Source organism: Sinocyclocheilus anshuiensis, unplaced genomic scaffold (genome assembly GCF_001515605.1).
Source record: "Sinocyclocheilus anshuiensis isolate Anshui unplaced genomic scaffold, SAMN03320099.WGS_v1.1 scaffold476, whole genome shotgun sequence".
NCBI classification, from domain to species: Eukaryota; Metazoa; Chordata; class Actinopteri; order Cypriniformes; family Cyprinidae; genus Sinocyclocheilus; species Sinocyclocheilus anshuiensis.
Window position 1 is genome coordinate 2220761 of NW_015554139.1, and position 18994 is coordinate 2239754.

Here is an 18994-nt window from a genome sequence, read left to right on the forward strand (position 1 = left end):
GTAAACATGGATGTGTTATCTCAGGAAAGCTTGAACAGCCCATTCGCTCTTTTTGTGCACAAACGATTCATACTCAAGTTGTTTAAACGCGTCATCCCCGAGTTAACGCACACGGAAGAACAGCACAAGTTCAGCTCTGTCTTTTTGTTTTAATGCTGGTGTGAAGTACGTCCAGTCCTCACAGAACTCAAAGGAAGCGTGTCTTATTTCTGTGGTGTTCCTCTGAGACAGAGCTTCATCAGCTTTTGTGACAGACCAAAAAAAAAAAAGTTTTGATGTGTGATACCTTTTGCACGCAGAAAAAAATGTTGTTCACCAGTGCTCAAAGAGAGACAGACAGTTGTCTTACACATGGTCACTTTTTATTTTTCCCAATAAAACTTGCTTTGTTTGAAACATTTGAATTGAGGAAAAGAAAAAACAAATAGAAACATTGGTATATTTCTTAATTCATTTCTGGATTTTACATGATAGATTTAAAAAAAAATGGCAACATTAAAGCTTTTAATTTTTAATTACATTTTATCCATTGTATTATGTCATGTGATTGGCACATGAATGCATTTATAGATTTATTATAGTGTAATTCCCACAGTTTCTGGTTTCTGTTTTCTGTTTCCCACGATGACATTTACATAGTTTTTTTTTTTCATAAGTTTACATAGGATTACATTTTACAAGAAAATACTATTTCAGTTTTTTACTTCAAAACTTCATGTTTAAATCTTTAAACCTTTGCGAAATGGCAAGTAACAGAATTAATTGTACACTAAAAAAAGGTGTAGAAACAATTTTCACTCAGAAATTGCTGGTAAATTATTTACAGGCAATTTCTAAGTGAAAATTGTTTCTACACATTTTTTTTACTCACCGCTCACCACAACAACATCTCCTTTCCCCAAAAGATTATACATCATTATACACTATAAAATACAGTAACATATAGTATAGATTGCAAAATACAATACTACTTATTAAGTTTAGATTATTTTCTCCATGTAACTTAGTGTAACAATATTCTCCAATGCTATCACACTGGCATGGAGAAAGCTCATTAAAAGTAAATAAGGTCCAGGTTGGCAGCCAATGGGAACATTAGTCACCATAATGAACCTCAACAAAACACAACTATTAACATTATTATCCTTCAATGCAGCACAAAATAGTTCTTTTTTATTTTTACAGTAATTTGTTATGACAGAAAATGACCTAATGTATTCATTTCAAAGTTAAATTCTGAATATTTCATTAAGCGATAGGAAGAAATTACAGTTAAATTATGTAAAATCCTGTCAATATTGATGGGAAAATGATGTTGGAATTCACTTTGTCTTGATGACAGTGACAGTAAATCTTGAGTAATGTTGAAAGTCTATCCAGTAAGAGTGAGAGAGAAAGTGAGACTGTGAACGAAAGGAATGATTTATCACACCATTCTCTTCTCTCCAGGCCTGACAGCTCTCCCTTCCTTTCAACGCCCCCTTGTTTATCTGGAGTTTGCCTTTCCCCAGCTGATCTGTACTGGATCACTGCATGTCACTGTATAAACACAGCTTTTGTTTAGCTAACCGTCCTCATATCCCTCTAATAGTTGTGGCTGGGGAGAATTCTCATGTAATTCATTTTTTCAGGAAGTGTGCAGGTGAGCACATGCAGGGAGCACAATCCTGGGTCGTGTCCGGGCAGGCCTGCTTCCCCCTCAGGGGCCAGTGAGTGCTTCTGTGCTCCCATCACACACCTGTGGAAAACAAGCCTGGCATTCCAAATGATCTGCCTGTCTTCCTGGTGAATCACAGAACGATGATAAATATAATTACAAGTGGCACTGTCATGTGGCAGTATTGTCCCAGCACAGTGCCTGATGGGCATTCAGTCTGAAACGACACATTGACAAACGTGAAACGCTCATGAAAAGGCACACAAAAAATGACAAGAGCTTCCAAAATTGCAAGCCCTCATCTGATTGGCTGGCAGAGTCAAGGTGCACAGGTTTTTATGAGTCTGTTGCACTGTTTAAAAATATTTTTAAAAAGCATTTAATAAGTAGGGCAGGGCAATATACAAGATTTTCACAATATAATAAATATATATATAAAATTAAGCAAGATTGAGAATATTACACTGATTTTGATGTGCATTGATATATTTGCTCGTTTTAAAACTTTTAAATAGATCATTTAATAATGTCTTTTAAACATAAAAAAGTTATGTTTGATTAATTTCCATGATGTGTTAATTAGTTAATGAATTTAACAAATTGTTCATTATTTAAATAGTTTTTTTAAAGAGTAAATTATTTGAATGCATAAAATGTGTGTATATATTTGTTTCTTCTTATTATTATAAATATTGTTTTATGCATTAAGTAAGGAATAATTGATGACGTTGAAATTAAACGTAATTTTGTGGCACAAACATGGAACATTCTATTGTTTGCTATATTTATTAGCTTCATCAGTATCATTTTTGGTTATTTTGCTGTTGTGCTGTTGTGTATATATGTATATATGTGTGTGTGTGTGTGTGTGTGTGTGTGGGGGCTATTTTACACCTGTCGGGATGACAACCGCTCCGCAGTAGCCCAATACCTGCATGACTCGTCATATTCATAAAGAGAATGAAGTAGTTCCGGTTACAGTGTTCTTCCACAAGAAGAACTTACATGATATATATTTTTTTCCAGTCATAGTATGAATAGGGTAAATTTAAGCATATCTGTATACTAAATTGTTTTCATTAGTTATCTCTGTAAAATAATCAGTAATTATTTATTGTGAAAAGAATAGTTAGAACAATACAGTTGGACTACTACTTACATTACTACACTGTTTACTAATTTTCTAATTTTTTTCTACTCAATTTAAACTTTTTATATTGACTGCTGTGCTATTATTTGATTGAGGTACCACTTTGTTGCATGCTGGTATATTGTAGTATGATTGATTTTAGATATACTCACACAACACATCGCTTTAAAAAAGTGAACTGTGGCCTTTTTTTCTGTGTTATTGCACAGCTCTTGGCTAGAATAATCTACAGTATAGGCCAGACTTTATGCAAATAGTTAAAAACCTGGCTCTGCGAGACAAATCAATATATAAAATAAATCTGTGCTTTCCCTCAGAGAGGCCAAGCTGAACAGCAGTGAGACACCTTTCCAAGATGACCATTTACAGCTGCCTCTAATAGTGTTCTGTTGCCTGTAAGTGCTCGCATAAACATTACAACCTTTTCTTTACTCGTTTAGTGACACATTACACAACCCATTTTACAGAGTTGCTATCATCTGAGCTGTCTGCAGCACGCATGAGCGCACACACGCATATAACCAGCCCAGGAGTGATGATAACAGCTGTAATGACTGCGTCCACACCCCCGTGGAGTTTGGCCAGTGCTTAAAGTCACTCCAGCTGTTTGTGGAGAAAAGCTGCAATCTTTCAGCCACATGTCATAGAAACACTTGCTGCGGACAAACTCAATGCTATTCTCACATAGACATTAGTGTTACACGACAATAACCTCCAATGAACAACAGCAGCACAGCATGTCTTCTGAGCTGCCTTTAATAATGGGACGAGAAGATATTCGTTCCTCATTTGTAAATAAATGCCTCTGGACTGATGCTGAAGTAAGATAGATAGACAGACAGACAGACAGACAGACAGACAGACAGACAGACAGACAGACAGACAGACAGACAGACAGACAGACAGACAGACAGACAGATAGACAGATAGATAGACAGATAGATAGATAGATAGTCTATAATAACATAAACAATATCATGCAAATCTCCTCTACAGTTCAGGCATAATCTTACAAGCCAGACGTTTGACCACTGGCACAAGGCCTGACAGGAATTGTAGCTTATTCTTCAACGAGGTTATAATAACATAAACAATATCATGCAAATCTCCTCTACACTTCAGGCATAATCTTACAAGCCAGACGTTTGACCACTGGCACAAGGCCTGACAGGAATTGTAGCTTATTCTTCAACGAGGTGGAAGCTCATTTAAATTCTCTTCATTCTCTTGTATAGAAAACACAGAAGAAATTGGCAGAAACTGTGTGTTGACTTTGGTCAGAGTTTCCCTTCATCCAGAAGTAATAAGCACTGAATATTTTATGCGTATAAATCTGAAAACAAAGCAGAATATACCATTCTTTTCTTTTCTTTTCTTTTCTTTTCTTTTTTTACATAAATAAATAAATAATTAAAAATAAATAAATAAATACATGCATACATACATAAATGCATAAAGTATAATATGCACCAAAAGTTAAACTTGGGACCTTTTTAGTTTTATCTCCAGTAAAAAATAAATAAATAAATAAATAAGATAAGGGATCAAAAATAAATAAATTAAAATAAATTAAAACAGCCATTAATGGACAAAAAGGTAATAATGGTGCATGTCAAAATTAAGTCAAATTTTGCATTGAACTACTTGGAAAAACTATTAAATAAAAGTTCTTAGAGCATAGATATTACTTTACTGATATATGGGTCAAAGACCAGACGTCTCATGTTGGTGTCCGCATCAAATAAATTAGCAAAAGTCATTGTATATACATGATAAAAAGCATATTCAATGCAAGTAAAGTGTATACCTTAATGTTTCAAATAAAATGTCAAATATGTGTGAAATAATGTGTCATCGTCATTCAGCGTAACATATATATTTATGTAGAAATTAAACAAAATACTTATTCTGACCTGTACTTATTAAAATATACAAAAGAAAAAAAATGATCATACTAAATTTTATTATATTAACTTATTAAAATGTCTTGCTGAAAAATGGGTAAAAGCTAGTGGTTTGAAGGATAGAGGTAAAGATTGGTAAAGACTTAAAATTACAATGAATTAAATAGAGTCATCTAAGGATTCTAGTTCTAAACATGCCTGACATTATTTTTTTTTTGGTATATAAAATCTTGTTACAATGAATGACATTTTAGTGGGTGTCTTCTGTAAATCGGGGGTAAAAAAAAAAAGAATTAATAAATAAAATATGATACTAATTTTTTGCTCAGGGAAAAGAAATAAATAAAAATAAATAAACAGGAGACATTCTAATGTACAGAGAAAAAAAATAAAGCTGTACTAAGTTGGGGACACAATTTCTGGCAACATGTTGACCTGATTGCAGAGACATTATTGGAAGAGAACTGAACTGAGCTGGACGACAATATCACTGAATCAACAATGAACTGACTTTAACTGATAAACTGACTGTTTTCTATTGTCCTCTTGCATTATCAGCACACGCTGTTCCTGTTGAACACTGTAAAGCTGCCTTGACACAAACGGTATTGTATAAAGCGCTATATAAATAAAGGTGACTTGACTTGACCTGATTTGTAGAAATATAATTATTCCAAACCACATCTAATTTAGGTATCCAGAATTTTTGGGTTTCAGTCACTAGTTACATTTCATTGCATCAGTAGTTTGGAAAGACCCTGAGTCGGTTGCTTCATGCAGCATTTCACTTTCAATATGGACAGAAACAGTGCTGTGATTTTGTGTTGTGTCTGGTTTGAACCTCGTCATGTCTCTCTGGCCTCTCGTCTGCTTTTACTCTACTCAGAGTATTCGATTTTACAGTGCACCATTTGTTAAGTTGCTCCATTTAGTTTTAATGCTGCAGTCGTATGAACTATTAATGCACACCAGCCCAAACACACACAACAGACTTGCAAGGGTATTGTGATTTAGCTCTCAGACACTACAAACACATAACTTGCTATCTTTTTCAGTACAAGGCCTTGTCTGTCTCACAGATAAAGTGTTTTATTCATTTAGCTTTAAGCAACTAAGTTATAGACGGACAAGCATGTTGTTTCCCTTGAAATTCCTTCCTGTCAGTCTTATCTGCACAGGTGTGGTCTCTCTCTCTCTCTCTCTCTCTCTCTCTCTCTCTCTCTCTCTCTCTCAGCTACTGTGTGTGGCTCCAAAGGTTGATGTAACATTGTTAACCCAGGTAACCTTGACTTTGTTTCTGAGGTGGAAAGCCGCCATAGAGCATAATGTTTAACATGGACACACTAAAATAAACTAATACCTTGTGTGGCGCCATCACAGATCAGATAACCCTCCTCATGACTGTTGTGGACATTACTATATTAACAGCACAAGCTCACTAGTCATGAAGAAGCACCTGTTGTCTGCTCAATCAGCAGATTCTCGTTTAATTTCATACCTAACATTTCCTCAAAACGTTTACCTAAATTTTAGAAAAGTTTCTAATGTCATGGCTCAATTAAAAATTAAAAACTTGAATTACAATTCTTAAATTAAATTGTGTAAGTAATGATATTTAACAATATTTATGTTTTTACTGTTTTTAATCAAATGCAGTCTTAGTGAGCATAAGTGGCTTCTTTAAAAAAAAAATTAATGGGAATTTTATAATGGATAAAATTCCAAATGGATTATAGCAAGAGGATTTATGGGAGTTAGTATAAAATAAGTTTGAACACGCATAGTATATTTGATTTACAAAAATTCTTCTTGATAGCCTGAAAGACAAAAAATGACACAAAAAAAAATCTCCAGTTTTGATTTCATGGGTTTCGTAAAATTGGAAATATGATCAGTTTTTGGTGGTGTGTAACACATTTTCATGAAGCCTTCTTAGAGAAAGTGTTTTTATGACGTGCACTGAATTTTATCAAAAACTGAGGGACTCCGGAGATGTTTGGAGATGCTTCACTTAGCACTCTAAATAGTTCTGACTGGATGTTCCAAATGATAAAACAGCAAGTGATCCACCGTTTGTTGCGCAAATATGCACGTGTGTCGTAGAGGTGTGTTGAAATCTGATGTGTGGAGGTATGTCTCGGTGGGTCTGTCCTCTCAGGTAAGACTTGGCAGACTCCAGCCAGACAGGTGTGCAGGTGATGTACGTGTCTTAGGGGAACACAGACAAGGGAGATCTGCACAGCACATCTGATTCCCATCTTCAGCCCTCACTTATTTTGGAACTCGTTGGGGTTGTTTTTTCGCTTGTTACGGTGCTGTTGACCCCGGTGCAGTCTCAGAGACTGAGATATTTAGTCATCAGTTTTCTCAGATGGCCTAGTTAATGTCTTTCACAGGCTGCAGTCAGAACACATTGTTCTGGTTGTGGAGCGGTAATGACCGCTGCCACTGCATTCTCTACTTTCATTACTGGGATAAATGGAGCAATGCACTTCATATCAGGGAAGGGAACAAGACTGGAACTCCTGAATATAAACAGCCAATTAATCCAAGCTAATTCTATTAGGAATTGAGCTGGCATCACGCAGGGTTGAAGCCGTGAGCCGCCGAGCGTGGCGAGAACAGCGGCGATACCGTACAGTGCTTTCATCCAGCTCATTTTGCCGGTGCTGAGGTTTAGCTTTTTCCCAGAGAAGATTAACGCCACCGACATAAGCTGCAGTGAGAGCGTAAATAAAAAATGATGATCATTATATAGCAAAGCGTTTGTGGCTTTGGATTTATGAGGTAGTTTTAGTGTTTCTGTGGGGGGAACTGCAGCGATGCCGATGCAACGTTGCTGGCCTTTTGTTTGCAAGAGTTCTTGATAATGAGGCGATACAATCAAATCCAGGAAGGTATGTCCTATATCCGATTGCTGTCTCAGGTATGAAGCGCTCACATCTGGCCGGACTGGAGTGAAGCGAACCTACGTGGGAGAACACATGCAAGAGACATCCTCCGTCACACTCGATTCTTATCTCTAGACATCACTTTTATTTATAAGGGCAGCTATTTGTGAATGTTTGTTCCCATAATTTCTTATCAATCTCATTCCCTTGAGGTATGAACCATGTGTTGGTCAAAGAAGCAAATTGGGTAATCTTTATTTTCTTTCATAATGAGGGGTGAAATGTCTAAAGTATTTCACAGGCTGCTATTAGGACTCAATCAGGCAGATCGAAATTTCCAGAGGCTAGCCAAATGCTACTGTTTGGAAAAAAGAGAGAGAGTGCAACAACAAAAAAAAAAAACATGAAAGGACTCAAGTGCAGAGAAAGAATGCATTTAAAGTCAACATGAAATCGCAGTAACACTATATTTACCCTGGCAAACAAATAAAATCCCACTCTGGACATTTTTTTTTTTTGTGGAAATTTTCACTTATATATCCAACAGATTTGTTGAATCCTTGCAATGCTGTCAGTTTCAGTTTTATGCTGACGTTAACAGAAATGACTGAATGCACGGCGCTTTGCCTTAAAGGGGTCATATGATGCTATTTTAAAGATCATTATTTAAAGTTGGCATGAAACGTAAAGCCGGTTGCCACCAATTTTAGGAGCAGAGAAGAAAGTCCTAGTCTAGCATTTGCCATCTAGTCATCGCCAATACACTTGCTTGTCAAAAACCATGTGAACTTGATTTTGGTAAAAGGTTAATAATACGGTGACCATATGTAAAGCCACAATACCAAATTTGATGTGCAGTGTTTAATTATTTAAAAACTAGGTTTTTCTCACTTCCTGAAAGGTAGAGGGTTTGGACATCAGACAGTGATGATATTCCCAGATAAGGCATTCACAGTAAGACCAGTAACATGTATTGAGAAAATAAATGGGGTGCATTTCGATTTCATGTAGAGTTTAACATTTCACTGACCTTCAGTTTTCCCAGGGGTCTTGGGTTTCATACTGACACCTGTTGGTATGGATGTATGAAGTTTTTGTTTATTAAGCACTCCCGTGTCCCAGCAGAGCTTTTATTCCTTTTTATTGATTCATTTATATTAAACATACTACACACTTCAAAAATGGAGATTCTTGGACTTAATAAAAAACGGTGACTGGTGCAGGGAGGCTGTGTGTTGCATTCCTCCGGTCTGCTGTGGACGGTGCAGCTGTTTCCTGGATGGAGGGCTTTTTTGCTGTGGTGGCTGTGGCCGTCGTGTTCATTTTATCTCTCCAGCAGGCACTGCCTGCTTGGACATTTTAGTTTTCCATTCATAATCATTCTGTTTGGACTGATGGATCGCACACATGCTGATCCATAGCATCACTCTGGACTCTGGACTGTTGACTCGGACTCTAAGTGCACCTTTAAAAACATGATATGCAACATCAATTATGCAATATTTGCTATCTTTATTAATAAATGTCTCTGGTTTTATTTTGCACAAATCGAGAAGTTATGAAAAAAGTTTTCATATTCTTTCATTGAAATGTAATAACTTTCTTCACCTCTGAAATGACACTTTTCTGCTGACAGAACAAAAGCTTACATGTGCAAGGAAAATAACATTATCCACTAAAATGACAGCCTACTTTTCACCATTCAGTCAGACTCCTTGTGAATAAAACCACGTCCTGTCCTAAATAATTTCCTGCTAAATACTTTTATACATCATATTACAGAATTTTATAATTATGCATTTTATGTAATAAATATTACAGTTCCTAACCGATTTTACGCCTGTAATCTGATGTATTTCTGCGCAAAACAGAATATTCAGTGAGAAACATATACCTGATTTTATCCGCTGAGAATTGATTGGACCATGAATTGACTGGGAATTGATGGTTTGAGAAAAGGGGAGGGGCTAAAATGAGGGGCCTTGGTGACATCAGCAGAAAAAAAAGTTGTTTCAGTTATATTCTGAATAAAGATTACGAAGAGACTTTTTAAATGAAATAATATTAATGTTATTAACAAATATTTAGTATTTGGTATTATGTGGATATTCTAAATTATCCTGCTTGCTTTCAGTGTTTTGTGAATGCCGTGTCATGTTGTCTTAAAAGTAGAAGGGAGTTTTATTTACAGGAAGATTCTGTCTCTGCTTATCGCTGTTGATTCCGGGCTGCAGGATTGTGGGGCAGAGCGAAGGCTGTTGGAAAAGTCATAGTTGTAAGACAAGCTGAGCGAAGTACATTATGTAAAAGAGCAGGGCCATACATTATGGATCATGCATACTACATGTCAGGTATGAAATATGTTCCCTTGTAACAACATTGTGAAACAAAACAGCCCCCAAACCACGGTCACATTCCTTCCCACCCCAGCGCCCCACACCCAGAACCCCGACACCTCCCTGCGCCACACCACCAGCCAACCGCAGAGCCCCCGCCCCCCTCTCACCCCTCATTCCGCACCTCCGCTCATGCCTTTACTGCTACTCGCTCCCTCCCTCCCTCTCTCTCTCAATTGCTTTATCTCTCCTTTGCTCGCTCTGATCTTGGCTGCCTTTTATTCTGCTCACTGCGTCTGGAAGTACACTGGAGAAGAAAAAAGAGAAGGCAAAGTAAAGCCTCCTCCTCTGCTTCTAGCACTTTGCCAGATTCTATCTGGCTAGGAATCGCAGTGGTAGCATGACCCCAGAAACAGCCAATGCGCTCCACTGCACTCAAAAAGAGAGAAAGAGAGGGAGGGAAATGAGGGGCTGAGAGAGAACTGGAGGAATTGGATGTCTAATGTTAAACTAGTTTCCTCAAAGAGCTGCTCTTTGTGTTGGCATAAATGTTTCATTATTTCTCTACTCTAACATCTTGAGTTTAAGTTTAAGGCTTAAACTTTCTACTGATAAAGCAATGAGCCACGAGAGATTTTAGAACAGATATGGGTAGTGTTCAGAGAGGCCAGTGTTTCCAGGTCTGTTTGTGAGTCAGCCTTGTATTGCTTGTTTTGTATTATTTTGTGGTACTCAAGGGGTCAAGGTTTGGCTTTAGCATTAGCAGTTAGCTACAAGCCCCTGCTTGTAGATGTAGTAGCTATGCTATCTGGCAGCAGAAATCATTCTAATATGCTGATTTTCTGCTTAATATTTTTGTAGAAACTGATAAATTTCTTCCAGGATTTTTTGATAAATAGAAAGTTCAAAAGAACACAATTTATTTTAAATAGAAATATCTTGTAACATTTTAAATCTCTACTGCCACTTTTGATCAATTTAATGCATTCTTTGCTAAATAAAAGTAATAATTTCGGTTTTTTTTTAAAGTGCTATTTTATTTTTTATTTACTTTATTTCTCTCTCTCTCTCTCTCTCTCTCTTTTAATTTGGCTCTTAGAATTGAGCAGCAGACTTATGTTTTTCTATGTCTGCTGCCTTTGCCGTCACATAAAAATGGTGGAGAACTGTGAGCCGGGCAACTCTTGTCAAGTGTAAGTGCTATATGTACCAAGAAAATTCTTGCTGGCTAAATTGTACATAGATATGTATATGTAGATTCCTCATTAGCGACTGTTTCTATAGGCCGCTATTCGTAAGCCGTCTGCCATATTGAAAGGATCAACTTGACATCATTCACCATAATAATCAATGAATATCCGAAGATGCCACAATCCTTACATATCTATGGTTCCGCCCCTCTCTCGCATTGTCACCTGTGAAAGGTTATCCCGTTTCTTCAGGGAATTAAATCCTGATGGTTTTTACAACCATCAGCTGTGCAGGATTGTGGCATCTTCGAATATTCGTTGATTAATACGGTGAATGACTTCTAGTTGACCGTTGCAAGATGGCGGAGCTACGTGCTTGGAGCTGTCGAATGAGTCATCTACCTATATATATCTATGAAATTGTACTTTACAAGCTTTGAGTAAATTGTTTCCATGGTTGTAATTAGCATCACAGGTCAAAGAACATTCAAATCAAATGCTAGAAAATGTTGGGGGATGTATTTATGCTGCATGCCTGCATAACTACAGAACTCCAATGGTCGAGAAGTGCAGCTGGTGCAGCTAATGCAAGGCGCAGTACAGTGGTGGACACAGCATTATAATAAAAGACACCAAGATTCAATAAATGAACATTAACACAAATGCATTAATTAATAATAATTCTGCCGCCAGCTAATATAGTTCATTAGTGAATATGTAATATTGTTATTTAGGCTGCTACAGTTGCCGAGCAACATAGCAATTTACTGTGTTAATTTAAAATCTAACTGATGCACAGTCACAGATGTGTTTATCAGCTTTTTTACAGCAGCTTTACTCATCAGGGTTATGTATATTAGTTTGTGTGGGTGGATGTGCGCTTTTTTCTGTCATTATAGAAGAGATAGAAAGATACAAAGGTTGAACATTCATTTTATTGGTTTGGTTTATTAATACAGTGGTTATTTCAGCCATACAGGCTTTTCACAGGGGAAACCAACAAATGAAATGAAACTAGATAAGTAGAATATAGCTTTCTGACAATCTGTGGCTCAGTCACTAGTCTCAATTAGCAACAATAACTCTGCGTACCTGATCAACACAAACGATAAAAAAACATATATAAACACGTAAAACAAGAACCGATGCTAATACTTCTGATAATCTGTATCTGTTTATAAAATTATTAATTTACATTCATTCTGAATAATTATAATTTGGGGAAAAACACAAAAGACGAACACAAATGGCACTGACCGTAGGAAGAATGTAAAACACTGATTAAAGAAGACAACATATAAAATATTATCTGTAGTATTTAGACGATTCCATAGTGTAATTCAAGTGCTATGAGTAGTAAAGGATGCACAGGTATAGACCCCCGGTCCGCTGAGAGTTTAGGGCAAGATTCAAGCCCTCATTATGCCGGGGGGGGGGGGGGGGGGGATAAACTTTTTAATATAAAAATATCATTTATCTATGGAGGGCTGATTCATTGTGGACGGGTTGGTTGAAGTGTTAGACACGTATGTGTATGTGTGTGTGTATATATATATATATATATATATATTACTGTTCTTTTCTCAGAGTGCGCAGGAAATGGTTCTCTGTCAAGACATGAGCATGTTTTAAAGTTCTTTGTCCCATTTCCGTTCTTCGCTCGATCACTCCCATTTTCACTCTATCGTGTCTCTCAGGTGTCTCTGTTAGCAGACGGTCTGCTGGCTGGACAGGGGACTCTCCAGAGACAAGCTTGTTGGAGACATGTCTGGACGAGACGTCTTAAACATGGACGAGATATAAAAGGCCTGTAACCGCACAAAGAAAATGTGAAAGTGAGCAGACAAAAAGCACCTTACACGCCCAGCTTCATAATAACGGTAATCTAGAGCATGTGGCGACGTGATTCTTACCACCCAGTACGCGGTCAGTCCTCCCTGCAAGAAGCCGGTCAGGACGTCAGTGGGGTGATGGCGGTAGTCGGAAATGCGAGAGAGTCCTGTGTACACTGCTAACATCACCAACATGAACTGCAGCAACGGTCGCAGGAGCCGTGCCCCTCGCCATGACAACCTCGCCTGCAGGTAGAACTGCACAAAGACAGGAAGTTTGAAGAATTATTAACATATGAGCTGATAAAAGAGTGTACAGACTGATAAATAAAGCTTACAGAGAGTGAGTGTGTGTGTGTGTGTGTGTGTGTGTGTGTGTGTGTGTGTGTGTGTGTGTGTGTGTGTGTGTGTGTGTGTGTGTGTGTGTGTGTGTGTGTGTGTGTGTGTGTGTGTGTGTGTGTGTGTGTGTGTGTGTGTGTGTGTGTGTGTGTGTCTGACCTAGCTAAACTTTTGATGACACATTTCCTGAAAAATCACTCGGAAGTTAGCTACTGACCTAGCTAAACTTTTGATGACACATTTCCTGAAAAATCACTCGGAAGTTAGCTAAATCTGATAAACCTGATAAACCATCATCAAATGACTAAATAATGTGCTTATTTTAGTTCAAAGATGCCAATAGTGTTAGTCTGTTATTATAAATAGCCTAAGAACAAAGTCTGCATCAAATATAAATTCGCTATAGTGATCTTTTATCACCTTTAAATTAGCTTACTTGAGAGACAATATTATTTAGGCCTACTATAGTTATATATGTTCTGTATCTCCACCCTAGCAGTGGAAGATGGATTTAAAAAGGTTCTGTTCCCAAATCTACTCGTATCTAGTGAGCATCACGAAAACACTCTTCACAGTCTGTTCCAAAAGTTATTATAAGGTTATCTTGTCTCTGTCAAATTCCAAGGCAATAGGGTGGACAATGCCAGAATATACTGCGACAAGCATCATCCAAGATGAGAGAATTGTCGCTAAAAATGTTCTGTGTGATTTAAAATTGAATATTGAATATCAACATTTCTGTGTGCTTTGTTTCTTAGAGTATCTTGTTGTTGGTTTAGAAACCTGCTAACACCAAATTGAAATCAGTTGTGAGTCGAGTTTTCTTCACAAAGACTGTATATACCAAGATGGTGCACTTAAATTATTATGACTGGGAGAAGTCCCGCCTTCTAAATAAAAGAGCCAATCGGCAATTGGTAAAGCCATTGCATCACTGCAACTGCCGTTATAAACTCTGGTTGTCCTGAGACTCACGCTTGGGATTGCACATGCACAATGGCTGGACCAACCCAAAATATATGCTTTTTTTTTTTTAAATGCTATGCGATTATTTATCAAAGAAAATGTGAAAGACAGTTTCACAACAAAGACAGTTGTGTCAGATTGTGTTGCTGCCTTGAAATATGTTATTTAAATGTGAGTTTGGCTAGCAGTTTTTGAGAGTAGACTGAGTTGGTCTTGTATCCTGGAAATAGCTGCCTAGAGGCGTTGCAAATATGGCTGCCAAGTGAATTAACTTTCCTTGAAATGTACTTCAATGATTGCGTTACATTACACAGAGCATTCCAAATCATCACTTTTGAGGCTACATTTCAGTTAGGATGCTGCCTTAAAAGTAAACACTAGCTTTGGGAACAGAGCCATATGGTGAAAAAAAAAACAGTTAACACGTGTTAATGATACCACCCTGCCAAGCTAGCTTAGCTACACAACAAATTTTAGGGAGATGTATTGGGGTCAGCGGGTATTGGCTGTACATGAACTTTATGGATATTGATGTCACACGAGGGACCGTGAAACATTCCAGAATTTAAGGGCCCTGGTACCCCTCCCATCAGCCCCATCACAGGTGTTTGGCTTCCTGCAGTAAAGCCTGGAGCAGCTGGCACTTAGAGCCAAAGCATGTGGCTGCAGGTCAGGCATGCAAGGCAGGGCCAAGCCTGAACAGTGCAGCCATTGGCCGGGAAGGAAAGAAAAAACAGGCAGAGAGGACAAAGAGCCTGGCACGGCTTTTCTATAGGCTTTTCCCTCACTCTGTTCATGTTCTCGCTCTCGCTCTCTCATGAGCGTTGAAGAGCTCTCCCGCTTCTAGAGCAGCCAGAGGCCCATGAATTGAATCAGATGAATGGTAGAAAATAGCTTGTTTTTACACAGCGGGCTAATTTTCTTCCCTCTGTTCTAAATGTGATTGGCACACAAGGCAGAGTAAATTCTGATAAGGTTTGTGGGGCAGTTGAGTGAAAGAGAAATGTGAATGCTATTGAATATCATGCTTTATGATCGTTTGCAAGCGTTTTGTAATTTTTCCCCTTTTTGTGCCCCTTCCCCAGGCCAATACAGTGAGCGAGAGAGAGGGGTTTAACTGAAAGAAGCCTGTCTATCTCTCAGCAGGCCAAAGCCCCGCCCCCCTCCCAGACCCAACCCACAACTAAACAAGGCCTCCTCTGTCTTCAGCTAGCTTTCACTCGCTCTCCCTCTCTCCGCTCATCTATTCATCAGGCCTCTGGAGAACATTCCCTCTTTCACTCAAGCCTTTCTTTTCTGCTTGAAGCAAGATGCCTTTTGAGAGTTTTTTTGCATTCTCAGAGCCTTCTTCTTTCAGTATGAGTGTATTTGTGTGCATTTGTGTGAGTTGAAGTTTGAGAGAGTTTCTTGTCAGTAGGAATTTTTTGGCATTTTTCCCACATGGCAGGGATGGGAAGTGAAAGCTGACAACAGAAAAACCTCCTCACCGGCATCCCACAGCAAGCACAGGCGTTCGGCGCTACCCTGACGTGTGTTTGAGTTTGCATGTTTGAGTGTGCATGTGGTAAATATGGCCACACACGGCGATACTCACTGCCAGGTAAAGCATGGTGTACATGGCGAAAGATGCATGGCCCGAGAAGAAGGACTTTCTGTTTGAAAAGAGCAGAAGGGAAATATTACCGACCAAATGTCATAATCTCGCAAATCATTAAACCGCTGCACTGCTTTATGGGCCGTAACATTGTCTGCATGATGTTATATTAAGCAATCACAAGCATGCATGTTATTCTAAGTAAATTCCTTTTTATTTCCATAAAACACATTATGTGATTAGTCAAAAAAACATCCAACATTTGCACTTGAAATACTGTAACCTTAACTAATCATACATTATAGCTCTGTTCCAAAAACTAGTGAGCCTCCTACCTAGGCAGTATCACCAGATAGGGCTGTTCTAAACACTGTTGCATTCCATTCTAAAGTTTGGTTTGGAATGACCCTTCAGTATGACTGCCACGACTGTTTTCACTTTGACGTGCCCTTTGGAGGCGGATTTATCCTGTTTGGAACATAGCGCAAGATATCTTCTTTTAGCCAAATTTTGAAGAACCACAGCATTTATCCTTCATAGAGTAGACAAATAATACATTGCGACAAGCTGACCCTTGTGATAAAATGGGCTTTGTGGTACTGAATGTAGACTTTTAGCATTCTTTAAATCTTAAAACTAAATATATATTTTGTTTTTAAATATTGCGTTGTTAGCTTAGCAACATGTTAACATCAAACTCCATCAGAATCAACTGCAAGTCGAGTCTTCCATGTGGAGTACTATTTGTGTCAGGCATATAAAATGTTACAAATAAGTCAGTTGTGAAGAATCATTTTGGTTAGGATGCTGCCTATCTAGGTAGTATACAGCAAGACAGCTCATTTAGTCTCCATAGTATTCATAGTAGACAAATAGTACCCGGATGACCTACTACTTCCGATAAGATTCTGAAGTGCTCATCTGATTGACACTTTATCCTAGTGAATAGGGCTGGGTAAAAAATATCGATATCTCGATATTAATCGATTCTCATTTTTACAGAACGATATCGATTCTTAAATCCCAAGAATCGATTAGTCTAGCCTGTTCAGTTAATGGACTGAACGTTGAAGGACACTTCACATCCAATATATCGCAATAAGCATTGTGCTTTGGTATTTTTCATATGAAAAAAGTCTCAGATTTCAAAATTCTGTCCATTGTATTGCAGTATTCAAACAATAAATACCGTCTTGGCGCTGTTTAATGTGGAGTGACAGATCGCTGGAGCGCCTCAGTTCAACATATTTAAAAAAAAATAATTGAAGTATAAATATTATGTAATTGTAACTTTATTATTTAAAAAACTTCATTAAGTGTAATTTTAACAAATGAGTCAATTTTAACCTTCAATATTAATGTAGTATATTTTACATCATTACTTGAGAGATTTTTTTTCCTTGAGAAAATTTGGCATGTACTGTACCTGATATGTATCCAAAATAATCAATATTGAATCGAATAGAATCAAATTGGTAATCAAACCGAATTGCAAGCTTGTGAATGAGAATCGAATCGAATTGTAAAATTTTTGTCAAAACCCAGCCCTAGTAATGAAGCGACACAACTGACACTGGTAGGTCACATGATAATGACAACATGACGGATATAGTACATCCGGATTATCTTCATACTTCACACATTCATACTATATACCTATTAAAAAACAGCATATGTTGCTTAGGTATGTTTTGAAGCATGGCAGCTGGTTTGAGTTGGTTTAAGCTGGTCCTTATTTGGTCATGAGCTGGTCCTGAACTGGTTATAAACTGGTTATGAGCTGGTTTAAGCTGGTCATGCACTGGTCCTAAGCAACTATCTCCTGCTCAGGACCAGCTCATAACCAGCTTATAACCAGCTCAGGACCAGCTTAAACCAGCTCATGACCAAATAAGGACCAGCTTAAACCAGCTCAAACCAGCTGCCAGGCTTCAAAACATACGTAACCAGCATATGCTGGGGTTTTTTTCAACAGGGATGGCAGGGGTGGCCAACATCAGTCCAAGAGAGCCACAGTCAACATTGGCTGCCCCTGCTATATGGGGTCTCAAACCCTGCTCCTGGAGAGTTACCATCCTGTAGAGTTCAATTCCAACCCTAATCAAACACACCTGAACCAGCTAATCAGGGTGTTCAGGGTTACTTGATAATTACAGCAAGGTGTGTTGGAGCATGGTTGGAACTGAAGTCTGCAGAAAGGTAGCTCCTCATGAGCAGGGTTGAAGACCTTTGATATAGAACATACTTTTTTAATGATCACTAAATACTCTTTCAAAAGATGTATCTACTAAGCATGCAAATTTTGTACACAGCCTAGATTTTGGAACAGAGCTCATCTCATCTCTGTGCCTCCCATAAAACCCCTTGTACTCCACTTACCTGGCCTCCATTATCTTGGACTCGTTCTTGCAGACATCTTCTGAGATATAGGTTCCAGGTACACAGTTGAGTGTAACATAGGTCACATTGCACACTGACAGGAAGTGGGGACGGAGTCGGCCCACACTTAGCTTCGCCATATTGGTCAAGGATTGCCCCACGCAGCAGCCAAACAGGAAGCTGCCCAGCTCCTTGTACAGACAGGACACATAGCGGTTGCGCACAAATGCCCGTGAGTGCACACCTCTGAATCGTACCCGGTAACACTCTCCGACAGCAATCTGAGACAGACAGGGGACACCGCTAAGGTTACAGCCATGCGACACTGAATTAAATACTACAAGGCTTATGAAGCCTTGAATAATTCACAGCACCTCACACACATGCTCTCTTACACAAAGAGAAACTTTTGTTCAATAGCAAAGCAGATAAAAAGAGTAAATCAATAGCCTTCAGTAACAGGAGAACCGTGGGCTAGTACTACTGTGGACAGGAAGTCTCATAGAAGGATATTTCACCCAAAAATGAAAATTCTGTCATCAGTTACCACTCACTAGAGCCCAACCGATATATCGTTTTGCCGATATTATTGGCCGATATGAACCTGTCGCCGATATATCGGTATCGGCGAATATGCCGCCGATATGAATTATTTTTTTTACAGAACATATAACGCAGATAGAATGCTTGAAATGGTGTAATTACTTAGTTTGTCCAGCAGAGCGCACTCCATTGTTTGCTACTGGCGACCTGGAT

The 18994-nt window shown here is 38.3% G+C and overlaps 1 protein-coding gene across 1 annotated transcript in view; it reads right to left on the minus strand.

Annotated features, from left to right (window-relative positions):
- Positions 1–12585: 12585 nt before the first annotated feature.
- Positions 12586–18994, minus strand: part of LOC107670514 (phospholipid phosphatase 3-like) — a 55185-nt gene continuing 48776 nt past the window's right edge. Inside the window, exons 3-6 of the mRNA XM_016463148.1 lie at positions 18239–18519; positions 15860–15917; positions 13042–13218; positions 12586–12936 (exon numbers count right to left, since the gene is read on the minus strand). Coding sequence (XP_016318634.1) covers positions 12835–12936; positions 13042–13218; positions 15860–15917; positions 18239–18519 — 618 coding nt within the window. The 3' untranslated portion in view covers positions 12586–12834. The remainder of the gene's footprint in view (positions 12937–13041; positions 13219–15859; positions 15918–18238; positions 18520–18994) is intronic.